The sequence below is a fragment of the Dermacentor variabilis genome, chromosome 1 (genome assembly GCF_050947875.1).
Source record: "Dermacentor variabilis isolate Ectoservices chromosome 1, ASM5094787v1, whole genome shotgun sequence".
NCBI lineage: Eukaryota > Metazoa > Arthropoda > Arachnida > Ixodida > Ixodidae > Dermacentor > Dermacentor variabilis.
Window position 1 is genome coordinate 244,904,611 of NC_134568.1, and position 18,356 is coordinate 244,922,966.

General features: G+C 44.0%; 1 protein-coding gene across 4 annotated transcripts in view; it reads right to left on the bottom strand.

Annotated features, from left to right (window-relative positions):
• Nsun2 (tRNA (cytosine(34)-C(5))-methyltransferase Nsun2) overlaps nt 1–18,356 on the bottom strand; it is a 159,546-nt gene that overhangs the window by 111,743 nt on the left and 29,447 nt on the right. For all 4 annotated transcript variants that reach the window (XM_075672634.1, XM_075672627.1, XM_075672617.1 and 1 more), the window contains exon 8: nt 13,104–13,159. In XM_075672634.1, the coding sequence (XP_075528749.1) occupies nt 13,104–13,159 (56 nt within the window). The remainder of the gene's footprint in view (nt 1–13,103; nt 13,160–18,356) is intronic.

The window sequence follows — 18,356 nt, forward strand, 5'->3', positions numbered from 1 at the left end:
CATGCATTGTGAAACAAGAAAATCATTAGGTAAAACATACAAATTCTATAAAGCACCATTTTTGCTGCCAGTTGATAACAACAATAAAGAAACATGATATCAACAAAAACATTAATATCAAACGAAATTCAAAATACATATTTCAAAGATAAACCCAGGAATAGTGCCTGAAAAACGTAAATGCTCAGTACACAGCCATCCTTCGGATACCAAAAAGAAACTAAGACCAGTTCATCACTCATGCCATACGGTGAAGCAGTTCTTAGATTGTGTGAAGCATAGGTGCAATCCGCACTTTTCCTGCAAATCGCCTGGTTTTTGTTCAACTTTGCCGTCCTTGTAAGACATTGTGCAGTTCCGCCTTTTCAGCATCTTCTGAGGATGGTCCGATGAGAAGTCCAAGGAACGTATTTCACCAGCTCGTCTAGAGTCGTGCACCTCTTCCAGGACGGATTGCTCTCAGCGTAGTTGGGCAACTACAAGATTATGCATCCAAGCATACCTGTTTGCATTTTTGCAGATTCTCTTTATCACGTCTGCAGAGAAGAGTACAAAGAAATCCCACAACATTGTGAACTGTCTTGCGCTGCTCCGTAGTGCTGGGCCAAGATGTGCTATGGGCGGCCTTCTTGGCGTGAACGGACTTTCCAAAAGGACTTCTTCTTGGGCAAGTTGGTGCTTAGATTTCGTAGGTATACTTTGTGGGCCAAAATACATTTCTTGAAAAGGGACAGAAGAAAGGGAGACAGTGAAGTGCCAGTGAAGAGAGTGAAGACAGTTGGCGCTTCACTGTCTCCCTTTCTTCTGTCCCTTTTCAAGAAATGTATTTTGCGCCACAAAGTATACCTAGGAAGTTTCTTTGATGTCGATGGCAGCACATCATGACCAAGCGAAGTATGCACCCTGAAGATAATCAGCAGAGCTCTCAGGTCGTGCAAAAAGATAGGCAGATAAGCATGCACAAAGGAGGAGACCGCTCACAGCCGTAAACGAAACTCGCCGGTGAACAACTGAGGATGTCCCAAGCTGACTCAAAGCATTGTTGCCATCAGAGCTTGAATCTATTTTGCTGTCATCTTTTTAACCATAACTCAAGTCCTCATCACTAAATTGAAGTGCGGATGCAGCATAGTTTCAAGTACGACGCTTTGCTCGCGACACAGCCGCACGGGACGACGCCATGGGAGTGACTTTCGATAGAACGACAGAAAGCTGAGCTAGTTGGTAAGGATTCATTATGCAAAATAGAAGTGAGGCGTGTAGACAGGATACAAGAGTAGAGAAGTGGACAACACGAATGCCGACTATCAACTGAAGGGGGCACTGAGGCGAAAAACGAAAGAAGACAAAACTCATCTGCGCATGCTCAGATAACGTCAAATAACGTACTGGTTCTTGGAGATGCCATCGTGAGTGATAACCATAGAAGAACTCTTGCTTTAAGTCCTAAGCACTGTTTTAAGCCTAACGTAAAACCCGTTGACGTTTTAAGCATACCGCGCTGCATAACCAGGTTCGTCCCGGAAGAAGAACGCTCACGCTGTATTTCGGATTGCACTGCAAGCATTAAACAATCGAATATTCATATTAAGACGCCTGACCCTGTCCGACCGTTAGTTGATTACCTTGTGGAGCATAAACTTAGACCAGTAATATCTGACAAGGAAGGTTATTTCGTTATTATGCCAGATGACATGTTCTCAGAAAAAGCGATTTCAGCCATAGAAAAGAATTTGCAGCCAGTAAAACTCAAGCCTTCGGTAGTTAAGCAACGTGCGGTTGACCTCTTGTCAAGACATAGTCTTGATAGGCTGGTCTGTAATGTCAAGAAAGCTAAATCCCTCACTTTAGAACTGTTTTTCTCGGCCAAGACCCATAAACAAGAAATTCCTTTTCGTGCTATAGTGTCAGAGAAAGGGACGTGGCAGGTCTGTGTCGCTAGTTACCTACAGAACTGCCTAGCTTCTCTAGTTTTTTCAGACCCCTTTTGCCTGCGTAATTCTCAGGCACTAGTTCAGTATTTGAGACAGGAAAATCCTGGTGATTGTACAGCTTTTAGTATGGATATCGAAGACCTGTATTATTCCTTGCCGCATGACGGGTTGCTAAATTCCGCAAATGAGTGCATTAAAGAACAAGTGCAAGAGTCGGCTTTTATTGACAGATGCGGTGTTTCCACGGGAGCTTTTCTAGAAATTCTTTCAACGTACTTGAAGTCGACGCTGATTGGGTGGAGAGATGGCGTTTTTCTGCAGAAATCAGGCATTTGTATTGGCTCAAAGGTTGCCCCTATTCTTAGCAACATTTACCTGAGTAAGGTTGACAACTGCTTAGAGAAAGCCTTAGGTGATAGTGTTATCAAGATATTTCGTTACGTTGATGATTACCTGATTTTCTGTAATAGGGAAGAATTCGATTCCGCTGCTACCTCAGTAAGTGAGCAATTTAAACTTTATGGGAGAGGATTAAAGTTTACCAAGGAATTTCTTCAGCGACGCGTAATTCAGTTTCTTGACATTTCCTTGATCTTCGAACAAAATCATGTTTGTTGGCAGTACTCCCCAAGATCTTCGAAGCCATTGCTAAACTTTCAATCCAAGCATTCTAAATTAGTAAAAAACGAAATTGCCATGTCTTGCCTTAAGTCTTCCCTCACCAGATCCTGCATGCACAAAATGAGCACCAGTTTTAATGCGTAGGTCCGGCGCCTATTAGAAGCAGGGTATCCTAGTGTAGCGGTGGCCACTGTGGCTAAGCGCCTAAAGAAGTCGGTTTCGAGAGGGACGGACGTGGTTACAGAAAGCAGTAATAGCAAAAAAAGAGTAGTGGCTATTCCGTATATTCATTCAGTGTCGCACAGGCTTAAAAAAGTTGCTAGTAGATATGATGTTAATGTTGCTTTCACTGCTCCCAATAAGCTAGGTAAGATATGCACTGCCGTACACAATAAAAAGGAGCGGGTAAAAGGCAAAAAACGAACAGATATTTGTCCAGTGAAGCACAATAAGAACAACTGTTTTACTGACTGTCGTATGGGTGTGGTTTATAAAATTCCCCTTAGCTGTGGCCAGTTCTACGTAGGGCAAACGGGACGGTGTATCAATCAGAGGCTAATGGAACATAAAAGATCGCTAACCGGTGGATCGCCTTCTAATCTTTCGCTACATTGCCGAGATTGTAACTGCACGCCAGAGTTAGATGAATGCGCGATATTGTACAGGCATACGAATGAAGATACGCGTCTTATGGTAGAGGCATGGCATATCTATAATGGTGGAAGTGCGTGCGTGAGCCAGCCTTCGATTACTTTACATAAGGAAGAGATTAAGTACCTTAACAGTTATCTCTCACGTAGGCCGGCACGTGTACCCGATTGACACGTGGTGTTACCTTTCCTGAGCATGCGCAGATGAGTTTTGTCTTCTTTCTTTTTTCACCTCAGTGCCCCCTTCAGTTGATAGTCGGCGTTCGTGTTGTCCACTTCTCTACTCTTGTGTCCTGTCTACATGCCTCACTTCTATTTTGCATAATGACTTTCGATAACTGCGCAGTGACACCGGCAGCACCCCTTGCCGGGATTTTACAAAAGAAGCGAAACCGAAACTCTTGGAAGCTGGTTGAAAATGCCAGGTCCACATGTTGGACATGCGGCGTACCTCCAGAAATACACTTTGGCGGAATAAAACGACCCGGACTCCAAACCAAAGCTCAGTCGTGAACAGCTGGCAATATTTTCAGTTAGTTATCACCACTCAGCACTGTCGGGCGACAAAGCCGGCGATACAATTTAATTCTTGACTTGCTGGGAGTCATTTGATTACAAAATTTTGATGCTAGTGCAATGTAATCGTGAGCGGCATGCTTCTTTCTCTTGCACAGCAGAAGGTGACAGCCACGCCTCTTTTCACTACAACATATGTATATTAGTTGACAAAAAGGTTAGTCAAAAATCACAACGTCGTCGGAGTGTGAAAATTTAAACTGATTCTAAAAGTTCAGTGCCTGTACTAACTACTGGATGGCCTTAAGTGGATAAGAAACAGCTCCAACATGTCGAAATTGGTGATATAAAGCATCGATCACCGGTGATCAATTTGAATAGGCATGGTAACGAAAGAGCTTGTTTATCTGAATGTTGTTAATTTGTAAAATTAAGTAAGTCTCACTGTCTCGCCAACTAGTGTATTATTACACAGCATCAAATGTCTGTGTTTACTCAGAGGCATTTGTTCCTGTGCCAGTTGTTAAGTGATAAGCTCAGGAGTGTAGGTAGCCCAGTATAGGTAACGGTAATGAGCAAGGCTTAGAACATGGTTTCCCAATGTGGGTTCCACAGGCCCCTCCTCAGGCCCTCCTCAAGCCACTGATAAATTTTCCCTGGCTATGAGCTCGCAAAGTAGCTAAGATGGCGAACAATGCGCATTTCTGCCGTTTGCAGATAGGTGCCGCTAGCGTGCGCACTGACGTGTACATCGGAGGATTAAAAATTAGGACAACCTAGCTGGTTCTATTACGGTAGCTCGGCAAGTGCAGAGCACCGCATATGCACTATGCAAAAGTGCAAAAATGGCGCTAGCATCCAACCGAAACAAAGCGGCAGAGTCCGGATTGCCATAGTCATTACCGGAAATCATACGTGATACGTGACCGACAGCAAAGTCTGAACACTTCGCCCTTAATTGTGCCCTTAAAGGGGCCCTGGACCACTCTTTATCGAAGTGGAGAAAGACATTTGAAGTGAAGATACGCTATTTCAGAACCACTTTGCCACAAAAAGTACTTCAATGCGTTCAGCAGAAGCGGAGTTATCGGCAATCAAACACGGCCTCAGCTGTGCTCCCCTTCCTCCTCAAATGCCTTGCACTGTGAAGGCTACAGCGGAGATGTCACCGTGGCGCACAGTTCAAATTTCCGATTTGGTGCCTATGCCGCGCTAAACGTAAGCCAAACACGGCTGTCCTCAGAGAGCCGCAGTGCACTTAGCCACTGGACTCGTTGTGGCACCTCACGGTGGCCGCGGTGTAGCCGAGCACAGCGACCAATAGCAGCCGCATATTGGAGTATGCTTTATGACGAAATAGAGCACACAGAAAAGAGCGAGGATCATGGGTTTTTGAAACGAGAGCGTTTGAGAAAAGGGTGATTAGCCTGCCCAACACCACCAGTGGCCCCAAACGTGCTGCGCGCTACGCCTAGCCTCTCTATTAGGGATGAGGAGAGGGAGGGTTCCTTGTGCTTCATGGAGCTTAGCAGGGTTCCTTGGGACCACCAACATGCTTGAGAATCAATGGCTTCGAACCTTTGCTTGCCATCCTAAAATAATCATTGCTTTAACCCTTTGAAGGTTTTTGCCGTATATGTATGGCGGCGGTTTTCTGTCCCGCAAGGTCTCTGCCGTACGGGTACGGTTTCGACCCTCCATTTGAAATTTCGCGCCATAATGATGATGCGTGCTCACTGGCAGGTGCTGCCACCTCTTAGGACTTACGAGAAGCATTTGAAATTTGTGCTACCTTCTTGCGGAGATAAACAGAACTGATTTCTAGCTTCAGCGCGTCACGCAGACTGCGGCAACACCCCTTTTGCGGTTTCGGTTTCACCGCGTGATCGCAACGGAGGCGCGCATAACGTGACTTTTCTCTTTGTCGGCACTCTCTTGCAGGGGCGGCGGAAGTTGATTTCTATCTTGATTGGCGCTGCTCTTAGCTTGTTTGTCACCGCCACTCACGAGGTATTCTCGCTCTCTGTGGCAATGCGCTTATGCGAGAGGGTGCCTCAGACCTCTGCCCAAGGCAGCCGCACACAGAGAAGATGTCGTGTGTGTGCCAACACAACTCGTCGCTCCAAAAGGAGAACAAACACGCGTTTTAGGTGTGCAGACTGCGATAAGGCGCTGTGCGTAGACCCGTGTTTCAAGGAGTACCACACTCTGAAATACTAATGAACATTTTGCAGTTCTGAGTGATGCTGATGCCAAAATATTGTTCCTAATTTTTTTTTTACTATTTATTCTAGACTTTATACATTTTTTACATTCAAAATCTGTAATAAAGTAATCTGACCACCTGGGAAAGTTTTTTCAAAATAATTCGACCCTCAAAGGGTTAAAAAGAGCCATGGGAGCACAGCGCCTTTATTTTCGCTAGGGCACTATTGCTTGCTCGTAAAAAAAAATTTGATCACAGTTAAACCTCGATATCAGTCTACGCTCCTTACAATGGACCCGTGTACAGCAGACTTTCAAATATAACAGACCATATTTCAACCTTAGTTTGTTCTACCTTTTTATTAAGGGAACGAAGTTCACTTTGAATGGACCGCACTACAACAGACTATTGACTACAGCAGAAGAAATCAGCGACAATTTTTGCCAAAATCAGGCGCATAAAACATACTTTGCCGTGTCGACACGGGCTGCCAACTGACTTGCAAGGGTCAGGTGCCGATCACAGTTCAATATTGTGCGCACGAAGGAGGAAGGTGGGGCAAAAATAGGCCTTCATCCTTCGCGCGGGAGGCACCAGGGGAGGAAGTGGGTTCGAATCTGGCGGCTGCTGCTGCTTACGGCGCGGCGGCAGTATATTGAAAGCGATCTGCAATGTGAACAAAGTGCGCGTCAGCGTGGGCCTCATCTTCAAAGCAACCTGCGATGTGGACAAAGCATGCCCAGTGCCGGTAGTTTCGTATGTGCTGTGCTTTCGACGTTTAGTTCGCATTGAAGTGACAGACAGCACAAAGGTCAATTCGCTCACTGCTGCTGGCTTGCTTTTCTTGCTTAATTTGGTATCACAATCGAAATGTTTCGCCTTTCGGGTGAAACTGTGACTTTTTTTGTTTGTTTTTTACTTTGGAAATTTGTCACTCACTCTTTGCAATAAAGCTGTTAGACACCGCGACAAAAGTTTCGGAAGTGAGGAGTTTCGGATATTACAGACTTCGGATCCAAAGGACGTTTTTTGTCGGACTATCAGGGTCCATTGTAGCAAGAGTTGACTTAATGAAGTCAGTAAGATCGACAATTTGCTTCGTTATATCGAAATTTCTTTGTATTGAAATTTGACGTTTTATGCAAATATGTACAGTTCTCGATCAATTTTTCTTACATGCATGCCTGCCAACCTGGCGAGATCAAAAATTGGGAGTCTTTTCATTCGCGCTGAGACCGGGGGGGGGGGGGGGGGGGGGGGGTGTCATTCAAACTTTCAGGCAGTATTCGACGAGTCCTTTTGCAGGGACCTTGCAGTAGCCGACTTTGCTCACTTCAAAAATTTGTCGGCGTAGCTTTGCTCAAAACATGGTCCAGATTGACGGCTCTTCACTAGAAGAGGTGTTGGAGGGTTGTGTTGCACATTGATGAGCGGAATTCAGTCCTAGTTTTTCGCGCCATGCTAAAAATCCTCTCCCACTCTGCGTTGCTATGCGGTATGACGAGTAAATGCAACATCACCTTAGCAACTCGGTGAAACATGTTTTCCATCAGTGTTTTTCATTTTTCCAACAATAGACCACTGCCCGCCCCACTTTTCTTCATTCAGAATGTCCTCTGGCAGACTGTACACCTGTAGTGTGGCAAACTCAGCTTCGAGAGCATCTAAAGCGTCTTCAGCAGATTCATTGGAATCTCGGGGCAGCAGCTGAGGGAAACTCTGAATAGAAAAACGAAGACCAGAGAGCGATGCCTGTGAAATAAATTTCAGGTCGGCCACCTCCGCATTCTTCAGAGTTGCGTTTTATCAAAGTTGTGTTTCAGTTGCGTCCATTTCGATAACGCTTCGCCTCGTCGCATTTAGGAAACATTTTCCGTAGAAGAGGCCCAACGTGGTCGCTGACACTAAGGGGTTGTGTTCGACGAGGAATCCTGTAAAGAGGCACTCCACACGTACGACACTGTTGTCACAGTTGTTCCGGAGAAAGTTCACTATGTTGCCTTGCTGCTCAGCAGTGTGAACTTAGCTTTGATGCTTCACCGTGGAAACCTGCAGTTTCAAGTCGACTTCGCCACCATGAGAAATGCTAACGTCGCATCCACATGTTGTACAAAATGCAAAATGTTCTCCTTTTCTTGTTGTCAAAAAGCACGGAAATTCAGAAGTATAAGATCGCAAAAACTTCTGCAAATACCTTTTCTTGGGCTTTGATAGCGCCACGGCATCAAGCACACAAGGATTGTAACTTTACACGGTGCACCGCATACACACAGCCTAGCCAACACTAATCATACGCACAAGCAGCAGCAACAAGATGCGCCATGGAGGAAGGCATGCATGAAATGCAAAAGCTACATTGGCTCTGGCTTTGGTCGGCTTACTAGGCACCGTAGTCGGCTGCCATGTCGGCTGCTTAGATGTGGCTGTAGATTCCGCGGTGCCGGTTTCACGAAAACCATTATTGCGCGAACAGAGACCACTTCTCGGGAGATAAAAGACAGTCATCGTACAATCGGAAAGTACAGTAAAAAATCGAGTCTCCAGGGCAAATCGGGAACGTTGGCAGGTATGTACACGGAAAGGAGTTGCAGAATTTTCTGAATTATCAGGCAATCGAAAAAAGCAAATACAAATGAGAAAGCAATTCATTTAGGTAAATTTGGGAGTCCGCGATGAATGACACAGTTTCATGCCATGTACGTCAACAATATCTTCACATAGGCGGTATCGGCGGTGCACGCGAAGCCAACCAAGCTTTTGCGTGCACTCCGCTTCCGCAGCTGATAGTGTCGCGCACACTGGGACGACGCAGCAGCAGGAAGCGAATGCTTTGTCTGCCTCTCGCTCCTACAGGTGACCGAAACTCGAGATTACACAACCTCCAATACTAAACGCACGGGAAGACAGCTTACATGGTGTCACGCTGTCTCGGCGCACCCACTCTTTGCACACTCAGCAGATTACCGTACCTCTAAAGTACGGTGCACGGCTGCATATGCGCTTAGCCGCGCTTACAGCCATGCAAAGCCATGGCCGAGACGCACGGCAAATTAAGCCCCACTTTGCCCCCCCCCCCAACCCCTCCCACGCGCTTGGTCGCATTACAGCGTGCTCGCACCCGTCACTCTTTCCCTTTACTCGCGCGGGAAGGCGTCACTTATGAAGCCACCATCTTTCTTGTCTCACCCTTGCACACTTTCACTCGCACCTAAAGCACACAGTGCACTTGACGCGATAGGATCTTATCGCACTTGAACTTTGCATTGAACATGATACAGCTCCACTTCGGTGGTTGTTCTTGTGCAGCGCGCGATTTGAAAGGTGTGTTCACAAGCAGCCGCTTGTAATTCAATCATTTGACCATCTGCGTCTGCGGAAGTTTCCATTTACTGTCTCGGCATTCATTTGTGGCAACAGTGAAATTTCGTTATATTGAAATCGCATACACACTTCATTATATTAAGATTCTAAATACATGGTGCTTTGTGGACAAGAGGTTATGAAAAGTTAACTACTTCGTTATATCGAGAATTTTGGTATACTAAAGTTCGTTATATCGAGGTTTAACTGTGTAACTTTAACTAAGGATGTGTAAGTAATGCATGCACTCATACATGTTGAAAAAAGCCACTTAGCATAGTGCAATGCATGCAGGCATCATGATAATGCCTGTAGGGGATCGTTCATGGTCCGTGGGATTTGCACAAGTTCTGGGTCCAGCTATGGCACACATCGCTGCAACTGATCACCCATCACTATGCTCAAGTTTTATAGCAGGAGCACGATGCACTGCACCGAGTGTGCATTTGGCATGTTTGCATGTGGGTAGGCATCGCCGTAGTACCTTGCCTAATGGCTGTATCTTGCTTAGAAAAGCATTCCTGTTGTAGTTTGACCATTTTGTGCAATTGCCTCCACTGCCGTTTGCAAACCCGTCACCACTGCCACAGAGAGGTTGGCTTTCTCGCTAAGTTTAATGGTTCGGCGGCTGGGCTAACCTCATGTGCTAAATTTCACAATGACAGAAGCTCTGCTAGCACATAGCCAGCAACATATTCACTTTCTTATTTACGGTAAATTTCGATTACTTGGTTTTCAAACAAAAACACAATTGAAAGTACAATATTCGATTTTTATTCAAAATTTTCTAGTATTTTCACACCCCCAAATATAATATCAAACCTGCAGAGTTTACATTTCCAAAAGAGAAATTCATTTATACTAAATGTCCATTGCCAATTCCAGATAGCTTTTTTTATTGCCGTCTATGGACCATATCATATCACCTTTCTTGTGGACTATATTCCATTTAATATTTTTCATTTCTCTACCCACTTAACTGCTACCTTATAGTATACCGTACTGCTATAGTCATAATCTTAACAATAACCCACATCTAGACTAACCACTTCCCCAGTTCACAGTGCGACATATGCAAACCTCCGGAGCAGCAAAAGCACTTGCAGTGACGTGATTGGCCAAGGCTGTTTTGCAGCAGCTTTTTGAAGTGCATTCTGGAGCACGAAAACAGGCTTTTGCAGCATCTAAAAGCATATTTCTAAGTGTAAAAATTGCCTTTCAGAGAAGCAAGGGAGTTTACAGAAGAAGGAAGCCCATATTACCAGGAAGCAAGCACATTTTTACCAGGAAACATTTAGCCCAACATAAAGTTGTGGTGCTGAAACATGCAAATGCCATACACAACGAAGTAATGATGACGGTGGTGTGGCAAAAATTAGATGAAGCTGGAATGACGATAGAACGACCACTACACCATCACGATGATAGTATAGCCATCAACCTCTCCACTTTCTACTTTAGCTTTCGAGTTTGCACGAGGCTGTGTGCGAGAACGGCGGGCACCTCAGAAGTGCACATAAAGACAAAAATTTGGGAAACTTGGCCACGAAAGAATGTTAGGAGCAAGCAGTGCTCACTCGTTAAGCTACACCAGCAGAAACCAGAAAACAAGCAGCAATGCAACGAAGAGACACAAGCTCAGTAGCACGTACGTGTTGCCCCCCTCGCTTCAACTAAATTTTCAGCCATAGCATACCCACTTTACGAAACCAAGTCAAGGTCATATCGTGAAAAGGCTTCCCTGTATTAGTAGAACACTTTTCCATAAAACATTATTAAGACATCTGCGTTCTCTCACCTCTTAGCTATGAAAGCGCCAGTTTAGCAATGGCCAGGCCTAGAGATGTAAAGTTTTATTAAATTTTGAGGGGCGTGAAAAAAACTGGTTTCTGTCATTTTTTTCCCTAGAAAAATATGAAAAATTGAAAAAAAAAAATATGATTCCACACAAAGCTCTCAAAAACCAGACTCATTTATTTCTCTAACACTGAAAAGAATATAACTGTTACATTATGCATCACAAAAGTCCCAGCAGAGCTTCCGGGTTCAAAATCTAGGCACGATTTCACGTCAAGGCATTAATTTCACATCAAAGTGTCAAGACCGTCATGTGTATCAATCTGTATCCGATTCATTTCCACTTGATGCGTCAACGCTTCACTGTGCAGCGGACAAAGCCTTACGTACATTGAGATTCGAGTTCACAAACACAAGTCTTTGCATGCGATCCTCTGTGAGCCTGTTGCGTAGCTTGGTGCGCACATTTTCAAACTCGGACCAGTTTCTTTCACATGCCACAGAAGAAGGGGGAACCTGCAGTATGCGACAGGCAAGGGAGCTCAATGGTTGGTTGAAGCAATGTCCTTGCCACCACGCGGATGGATCCAGGTGCTTCACAGACTCCCAACCCTTTTCTTTTGACCATGCTTTCAGATACGTCGAAAGGAGTGGCATCGCAACAGAAGAATTCTGCGGGGAAACTGTTTTTTTTTTTTATCTTGGTTGAAAAAAAAGACAAAAAAAAAAACCCGAGCTTTTCCCCAAAATTTTTAATGTTTTTTTCCAACCGCTTACACCTCCGCCAGGCCACCACATTTTAACGTTATGCTCACCTTTTACTTCCTCCATGTGCGCACATGACGAGTGCATGTGATGGGTGATGTTGCTTTTGATGGTAAGGCGTCTCGAATGTGATAGATTAGCTTTGTTTTTTAATGTAGCAGAAAACCTTATGGAGCAGCTTTGGAGGATATTAACGAAAATGTAGCAGCATTTGCCTTTTGGAGCAATTTGGAGCAGCAATTGCATCACTTCACATAATGCAACATTTTTGCCACTAGCTTAGCATGTAAAATAAGCTAGCTTTAGAATGAACATTCATATCAAGGTCTGGAAGCGGCATGTCATCACCATCTTACACAAATTTTCTCAGGCACCATCTTGTGAAGGCGATAGCGAGAACATTAGCTATCACAGTAGGCTCTTGCCAATGTCGCGGAATGTGGTTTCAGTTTCATATCCTGTTGTAACAAAGAGCCAACTGTTAGACCAATTTTCTTGGAAGAAAAAAAAGGTGCTCATTAGAATTGAGTAAATGCAGCAATCATTCATTGTGGGCTGTCATCTCTTCAAAATCTGCCAAAGGCAGGGCAAAATTGGACTTTTAGGCAGGAGATAACACATGCAGAGCATTTTTCAATGCACTCACTCTCCCTCGGCAACGCTAAGACAGACTCTGCAGCCATTGGGGTCATAATTAGGGCCATCATTTGGGTCAAGTACTTGTGTGCTAACCAGTCAAGTTCGAATTATCTGGCAAGGACCAACTTCAGGATTGAAATAAATACTTTGGCCCATTGAAATATAGAAGCGCCAACCACGACTTTCAGTTGGGATTGAATTAACCAAAAAATCTAACTATCCAGAGTAGAATTAATTAAAGCCTTCTGTATACAAGTTCTTGTGAGAGCTATGCAAGCAGTTATAATGTCAACGGTACCACCCCTGCATTCAGTAATGCTGGAACAATCACAACTGGCACAGCAGCTTAAGCCAGTGCCTAGGCGTAACCAGACAGGCAATGCTTCCTTTCTTGCACGATCGGGATATACTATGGACCAAACTGTGTACTAGCATGTCTTTTTTCCAAACTATATTGCAAAAAGTGCAACAACTTCAGACTAGCCTGACCTAAGAGCACTTTTACGCTATTTATTTATTTATTTATTAGTTACCTGCATCGCCCCGTAGGGCATTACAGCAGGGCCATAAAATTTAGATTTATGCCGATGAAATTTAGATTTAAAAAATACTCACCTACAAGGGACATCACAAAGGATTCTGTCGTATTTTAAAACCTCTTGGGATCCATCCTAAAAAGAAAGAACATGCAAAGAAGCCACTGAATGCAAGGTACCATGAAAAACAAGCACTCGGACATCAAGGAAGGGATAATTTAAATTGTATACCATGAATAACATAAGGTTTGTACAGAACATTCGACTCAAACTTCATGGACAATTAAAGGATTTGAAGGATGCTGTAAGCCAATTTAAAGGAAAGGGGAACAAACCTTGACCACACACAGAGTACACTAAAAATGGTGTAATTTCCTTTTTTGTTACACTTTCCTTCAGCTAAGGAGCTGCTGAGTTGGACACACACTTCAAGCTCTTCAGGTCGTTTTTCTAAGTTGACTTTTGATCTTATACACCCTTGGCATGAGAAGGGGACATGAGGCAAGGAGTAGATGGCACATGAGTCAAGGGGAGCCAGTAGCATCAGCAACTTGGCCAAGAGCTTGTCAGCACAATGCTGACAATATGCTGCTTTCCAGTATTTTTTTATTTATTCAGTACCTGCATCCCCAATATGGCATTACAGCAGGGGGGATTTCATTCGAAATACAATAGTCTGTAGAAGGGTATTCATATGTAAACTCAAAGCAGTGTAAAAAGCATCAACAGATGTAATTAACACAGCATCAGGCAGAAGATTCCAGGTGCGTGCTGTCTGGACAAAAAAATAATAACCGCAAAACATCACCTTTAAAAGCAAGTTTCTTGACTTTCAAAGGGTGATCCTTTCTTAGGGATACATATGAAGGTGGTGTCATGTATTTCTCTTGACTAATGCTGGTATAGGAATTATATATGCCATAAAATAATTTCAAACGCAGGTTTCTCCTGCGAGTCTTTAGGTCCGACCATTGAAGAGTATGTTCAGCCTCTGCCATGCTGAATTTTCTGTCATAGTTTCCTAGGACAAATCTGGCAGCCCTGGTTTGTATTTTTTCAAGTTTGTTAATTACTTCCGAGGTGTAAGAGCCCCAACATACACATGCGTATTCGAGCGTTAATCATACATATTTGAAATGCAATTGTTGTTTCAGACCATTGGGTAGGGGACGAAAATTCCGCCTAAAAAAAACAAGCACCGACATGGCTTTATTTGTTAAATAATTTATGCGCCTAGTAAATCGCAAGTCCAAGGCGAAAAACACCTAAGTATTTGAATTCCTTTGCAGTAACAAAACTAGCCTCATGGATTCGATATGTGTGTTCTTGGTAGGAGCTCTTCCTTGTAAAGGTGACGTGCATACATTTGCTCACATTTAGCGACATTTTCCAATGTCCAAATCATTCTGCAAAGCTACGTAGTCACTATGATCGTTAATGACTCTGTACAAGATACAGTCATCGGCAAACATTCGAAACGATGACGTGATGTTATCCGTAATGTCATTAATTAACAGTAGGAATAAGAGCGGCTCCAGTACTGATCCCTGGGGTACCCCGGAAGCGACTGGGGCGTTTACCAAAGAAAAACCATCCAGAACAACAGACTGCTGCCGGAAAGAGAGGTATTCAGTAATCCATTTAAGTACACCTTCATCCAGAATATAAGCTCTAAGCTTTGATATAAGTAAGCCATGCACAGCATCAAAAGCTTTTACCGTAATTTTACCTTAATTTTTTTACGGTGACCGTAAAGTGAGAAAAAAATATTTTGCGTTGGTATATATATACCCTTTATTCATGAATAACAACAATAAAAAAAGGAAATAAACTTGGAAGAATTAAACATTTGATGCATTGTTATAGTTCAAAGCTTACAATATGCGCACATGAGAATATTTCGCAAGTCTGAAATGTTCCTGCTCTTAACTAATATTCACATCCATAGCGTAATCGAGCTGCGTAGGTGAGCGCACTCAAGAAAATTGTGTGGGTGTCTGCCTGCTGTCAAGAAAGCAAAACTTGTGACAAACTTCCACTGATCTTCATCTTATCACCAACCAGAGGCAATTAGATATCGCGAGTCTCCCCCCCCCCCCAAAAAAAAAAAAAAGAAAAGGAAACGCATGCACGGCAGCATCCTTCCTATGCTCACCCCTGTGAGCACTAAACGAGCGAGAAACAGGCAGCCACCCTTTGAGTGATTAGTAACGAGATAGCCATCAGTTTTGCGAGTGCAAGAAGCCGAAACCTCCCACGGAACAACACTCAAACCGCCGCCTGCCTGCCCGCCCGCCCACCCGCACACCAATGCGCGAGCGGTAGTACATAGACGCGCTGGAGCAAACTAGCTCTAAAACAAACCATGCAACAAAAACCGAGAGAGGGAGGCGCGAGAAAAAAAATTCCCTGTATTCCCACGTTATATGGTAGAGCGTGGGTGTGGGAACACAGGGAATTTCTTTTTCTTGTGCCTCCCATATACGCTCGCCCTACCATATAACATGGGCCTGCCAGAAAACAAATGCGGCACCAATAATGCCAAACTTGAGTGCGGAGCAATGGGAAGGAATGCTCTCCAGCGACCGTCAGGACATCCAACTAGGGCTGATCCGACGGGCCCAGCTGGCAGCGGCATCCAGCGGAGCCCTGGACTAGGGGCAGACGGCCATTGCGAAGAAGATGGAAGACACCATCCAACTCCGTGAAATTCACTAAATTTTTTCTAGAGCTCAATAAACGTTCCTCCTCCTCCTCCTCGTCCTCCCTGTATTCCCATAGTGGCAGGACGTGCCAGGAAAGAAAAAATTAGGAAATTAGCGCGCTTTTTAAACATACAGACGGCACCGTAAATATATCGCATCAACCATTTTGGACTTGTTCGCGGCACCTTATATTTACGTCACTGACCCTGAAAGGGTTAATGACACCGGTCTAATTCTGAACGTTGTGTGGCCCACTCTTATGAACAGGCACTACATGTGCCAACTTCGAGGCACAGGGTAAAGCAGCATGGTTTAAAGAATATTGAAATAACCGACAAAGATACAAACTTAATACCCCTGAACAGCACTTGAGAATTGCATCCGGGATATCATCAGGACCGCTGGCTTTGCTCTCTTTTATATCATTTAGCAATCAATGAACCCCCGTTAAAAATGATACCGCGGGCATGTGATCTACTTGAATCGGATGCAAAACTTCAATATCTTGCCTATTTGTAGGGGCAAACACAGACGAAAAGTAATGAGCAAAACAATCTACTTTGGATTCATCTTTGTCAATAATGGTTCCATTGTATTGTAAGGCAGGGATGGTGCTATCATCTCTGCCATTTCGCCGGACGTACTTCCAGAACTCTTCCCAAAACTTTTGCCCGAGGTTGGAAAAGTAAGCCTTCTTTGCCAAATCCTTAATGTGTTTAGAATTACTGTTTATTTCACTAAGCAGAGCGAAATGAGAGGGCAATTTATTTCTCTTGTACTTAGTATATACCCGTTTATGACGACGAACCAGGAAACGTAACGCAGTGTTGAACCACGGTTTATCCTGGGCGCACTTACTTGACAGGACCCGACATGGCACAAACACTTCGCGTAGGTGGTATAGCTTTTCTTTTAGTAAGTTCCACAATTCCTCAATGCTCATTTCTTCAGCAAGCGTATTAAATGTTGGGAAGTAGGCTTCTAATGCCGAAATGATTGCCTCATAGTTCGCTTAGAGCATAGACCGATCTTGGCGGTTTCCTTGGGACAACCACATTTTCAAGGAGTACGTCAGCTACCACAATTTTATTATCACTAATTCCGGGCAAAACATGCACATATGACACAACAATCAGTGTATTGCATAGCAACAAGTCGAGAACATGAACTGTACCGTCCCCACATGAAGCATCGCAAACATGCTATTCAAGTGTGAAGTGGTCCAACATGTAAAAGAATTCAGAGTACATGCTCCCACTGGCCGAATCTCCAGAGAGTTTTTGGATGACCAGTCAATCTGAGGCAGATTAAAATCATCCCGGAGAATAACGTCATCTCGTAAGGGTTTCAAGGTAATCGTACAAATGCTCAAGGGGCTCAGAGGTCGTACCAGGCAGGCGATAGAACGAGCCGATTACAAGTCCCTTTCCATTCTCCAAACGCAATCTACAAAAAACTGCTTCACACTCGGTATCAGGAAATTCCAGTGGCACATTATATTGGAATGAATAAGTATAAGCACACCACTACCATGAGCATTACGATCGCGTCGAAAGTACTGATATCCTTCAGGAATAACCTCGGCATTTGAAATACTTGGGGGGGGTCAGGCGATGAAAAATGAAAGTTATAAATTTTATTTTTTATGCTCGAGAAGTTTATCAGCAAAACATTAATTGGCCATTTGACATCAAGTGCATCGCGAGGTCATATCTGAACGATGTTTTAGTCATGATGTCCCACTGCAGCATCCTCCCTCCCCCCCAAATGCAGTGTGTCATACTTCAGTTTAGCCTTTGTGTCCTGTTGGGCATTCTGCTTAGCGTATGCTAATATTTTGCGCTTTCTTTTCGGACGGTGCGTGTAAAATCTTCGGATATGCTGAATCCTGTCCCTTTCAGCATGTGAACCCTGGTAACAACTGATTGGCTTTCCCTAAATGAAGAGAACTGAACAAGCACAGGGCGTTTCTTTTTGAAGCAGAACGTGCTTATACGATGGGCGCGTGTCATGCCCACAGAAGACAAACTAAGAAATTTGTTACACAGAATGGCAATCAATTCCTCTGATTTCACTGCAATCTCGTCACTATCCGGGTTGGTCAGGCCGTAAAAAACTAGATTGTTTTGTCTGTCTCTTTTTTCTAGATCATCAATCTTCTTTACAATACTTGACAATGCAGTATGGTCCTGAAGTTGCTGAACTTCAAACGGTATTCAGACAAGCGCGCATTGCATCAATGTTTCCAAAGTTACTTTCAAGCAACGAAAGCCGGGCTTTCAAATCAGTTACCTTGAAATTGAGCCGAGTTTGTTTTCCTTCAATTGATGTCAACTTCGCCAATAACACAGCCTGACCACCGAGCATTTGAATTTAGGAACAAATCACAGGAACTCTAAATGGCTTTCCCTTACCGCCTGCAAGGCGTGGCCAGTAATGCTGTGAAGTACAGTAAAACCTCGTCCATATGTTTTCGGAAAAAATGTGAGGAAGAACGTATGAACCGAGAAAACATACAATCCGAAGTAGCTAAAAGAACTGACAGACTCAACTGTAGTTGACACCTACATAAAGAGAAGCGTTGTGCGAATCGGTGCAGCACAAGGTACGAGACACCCATGCGCGTC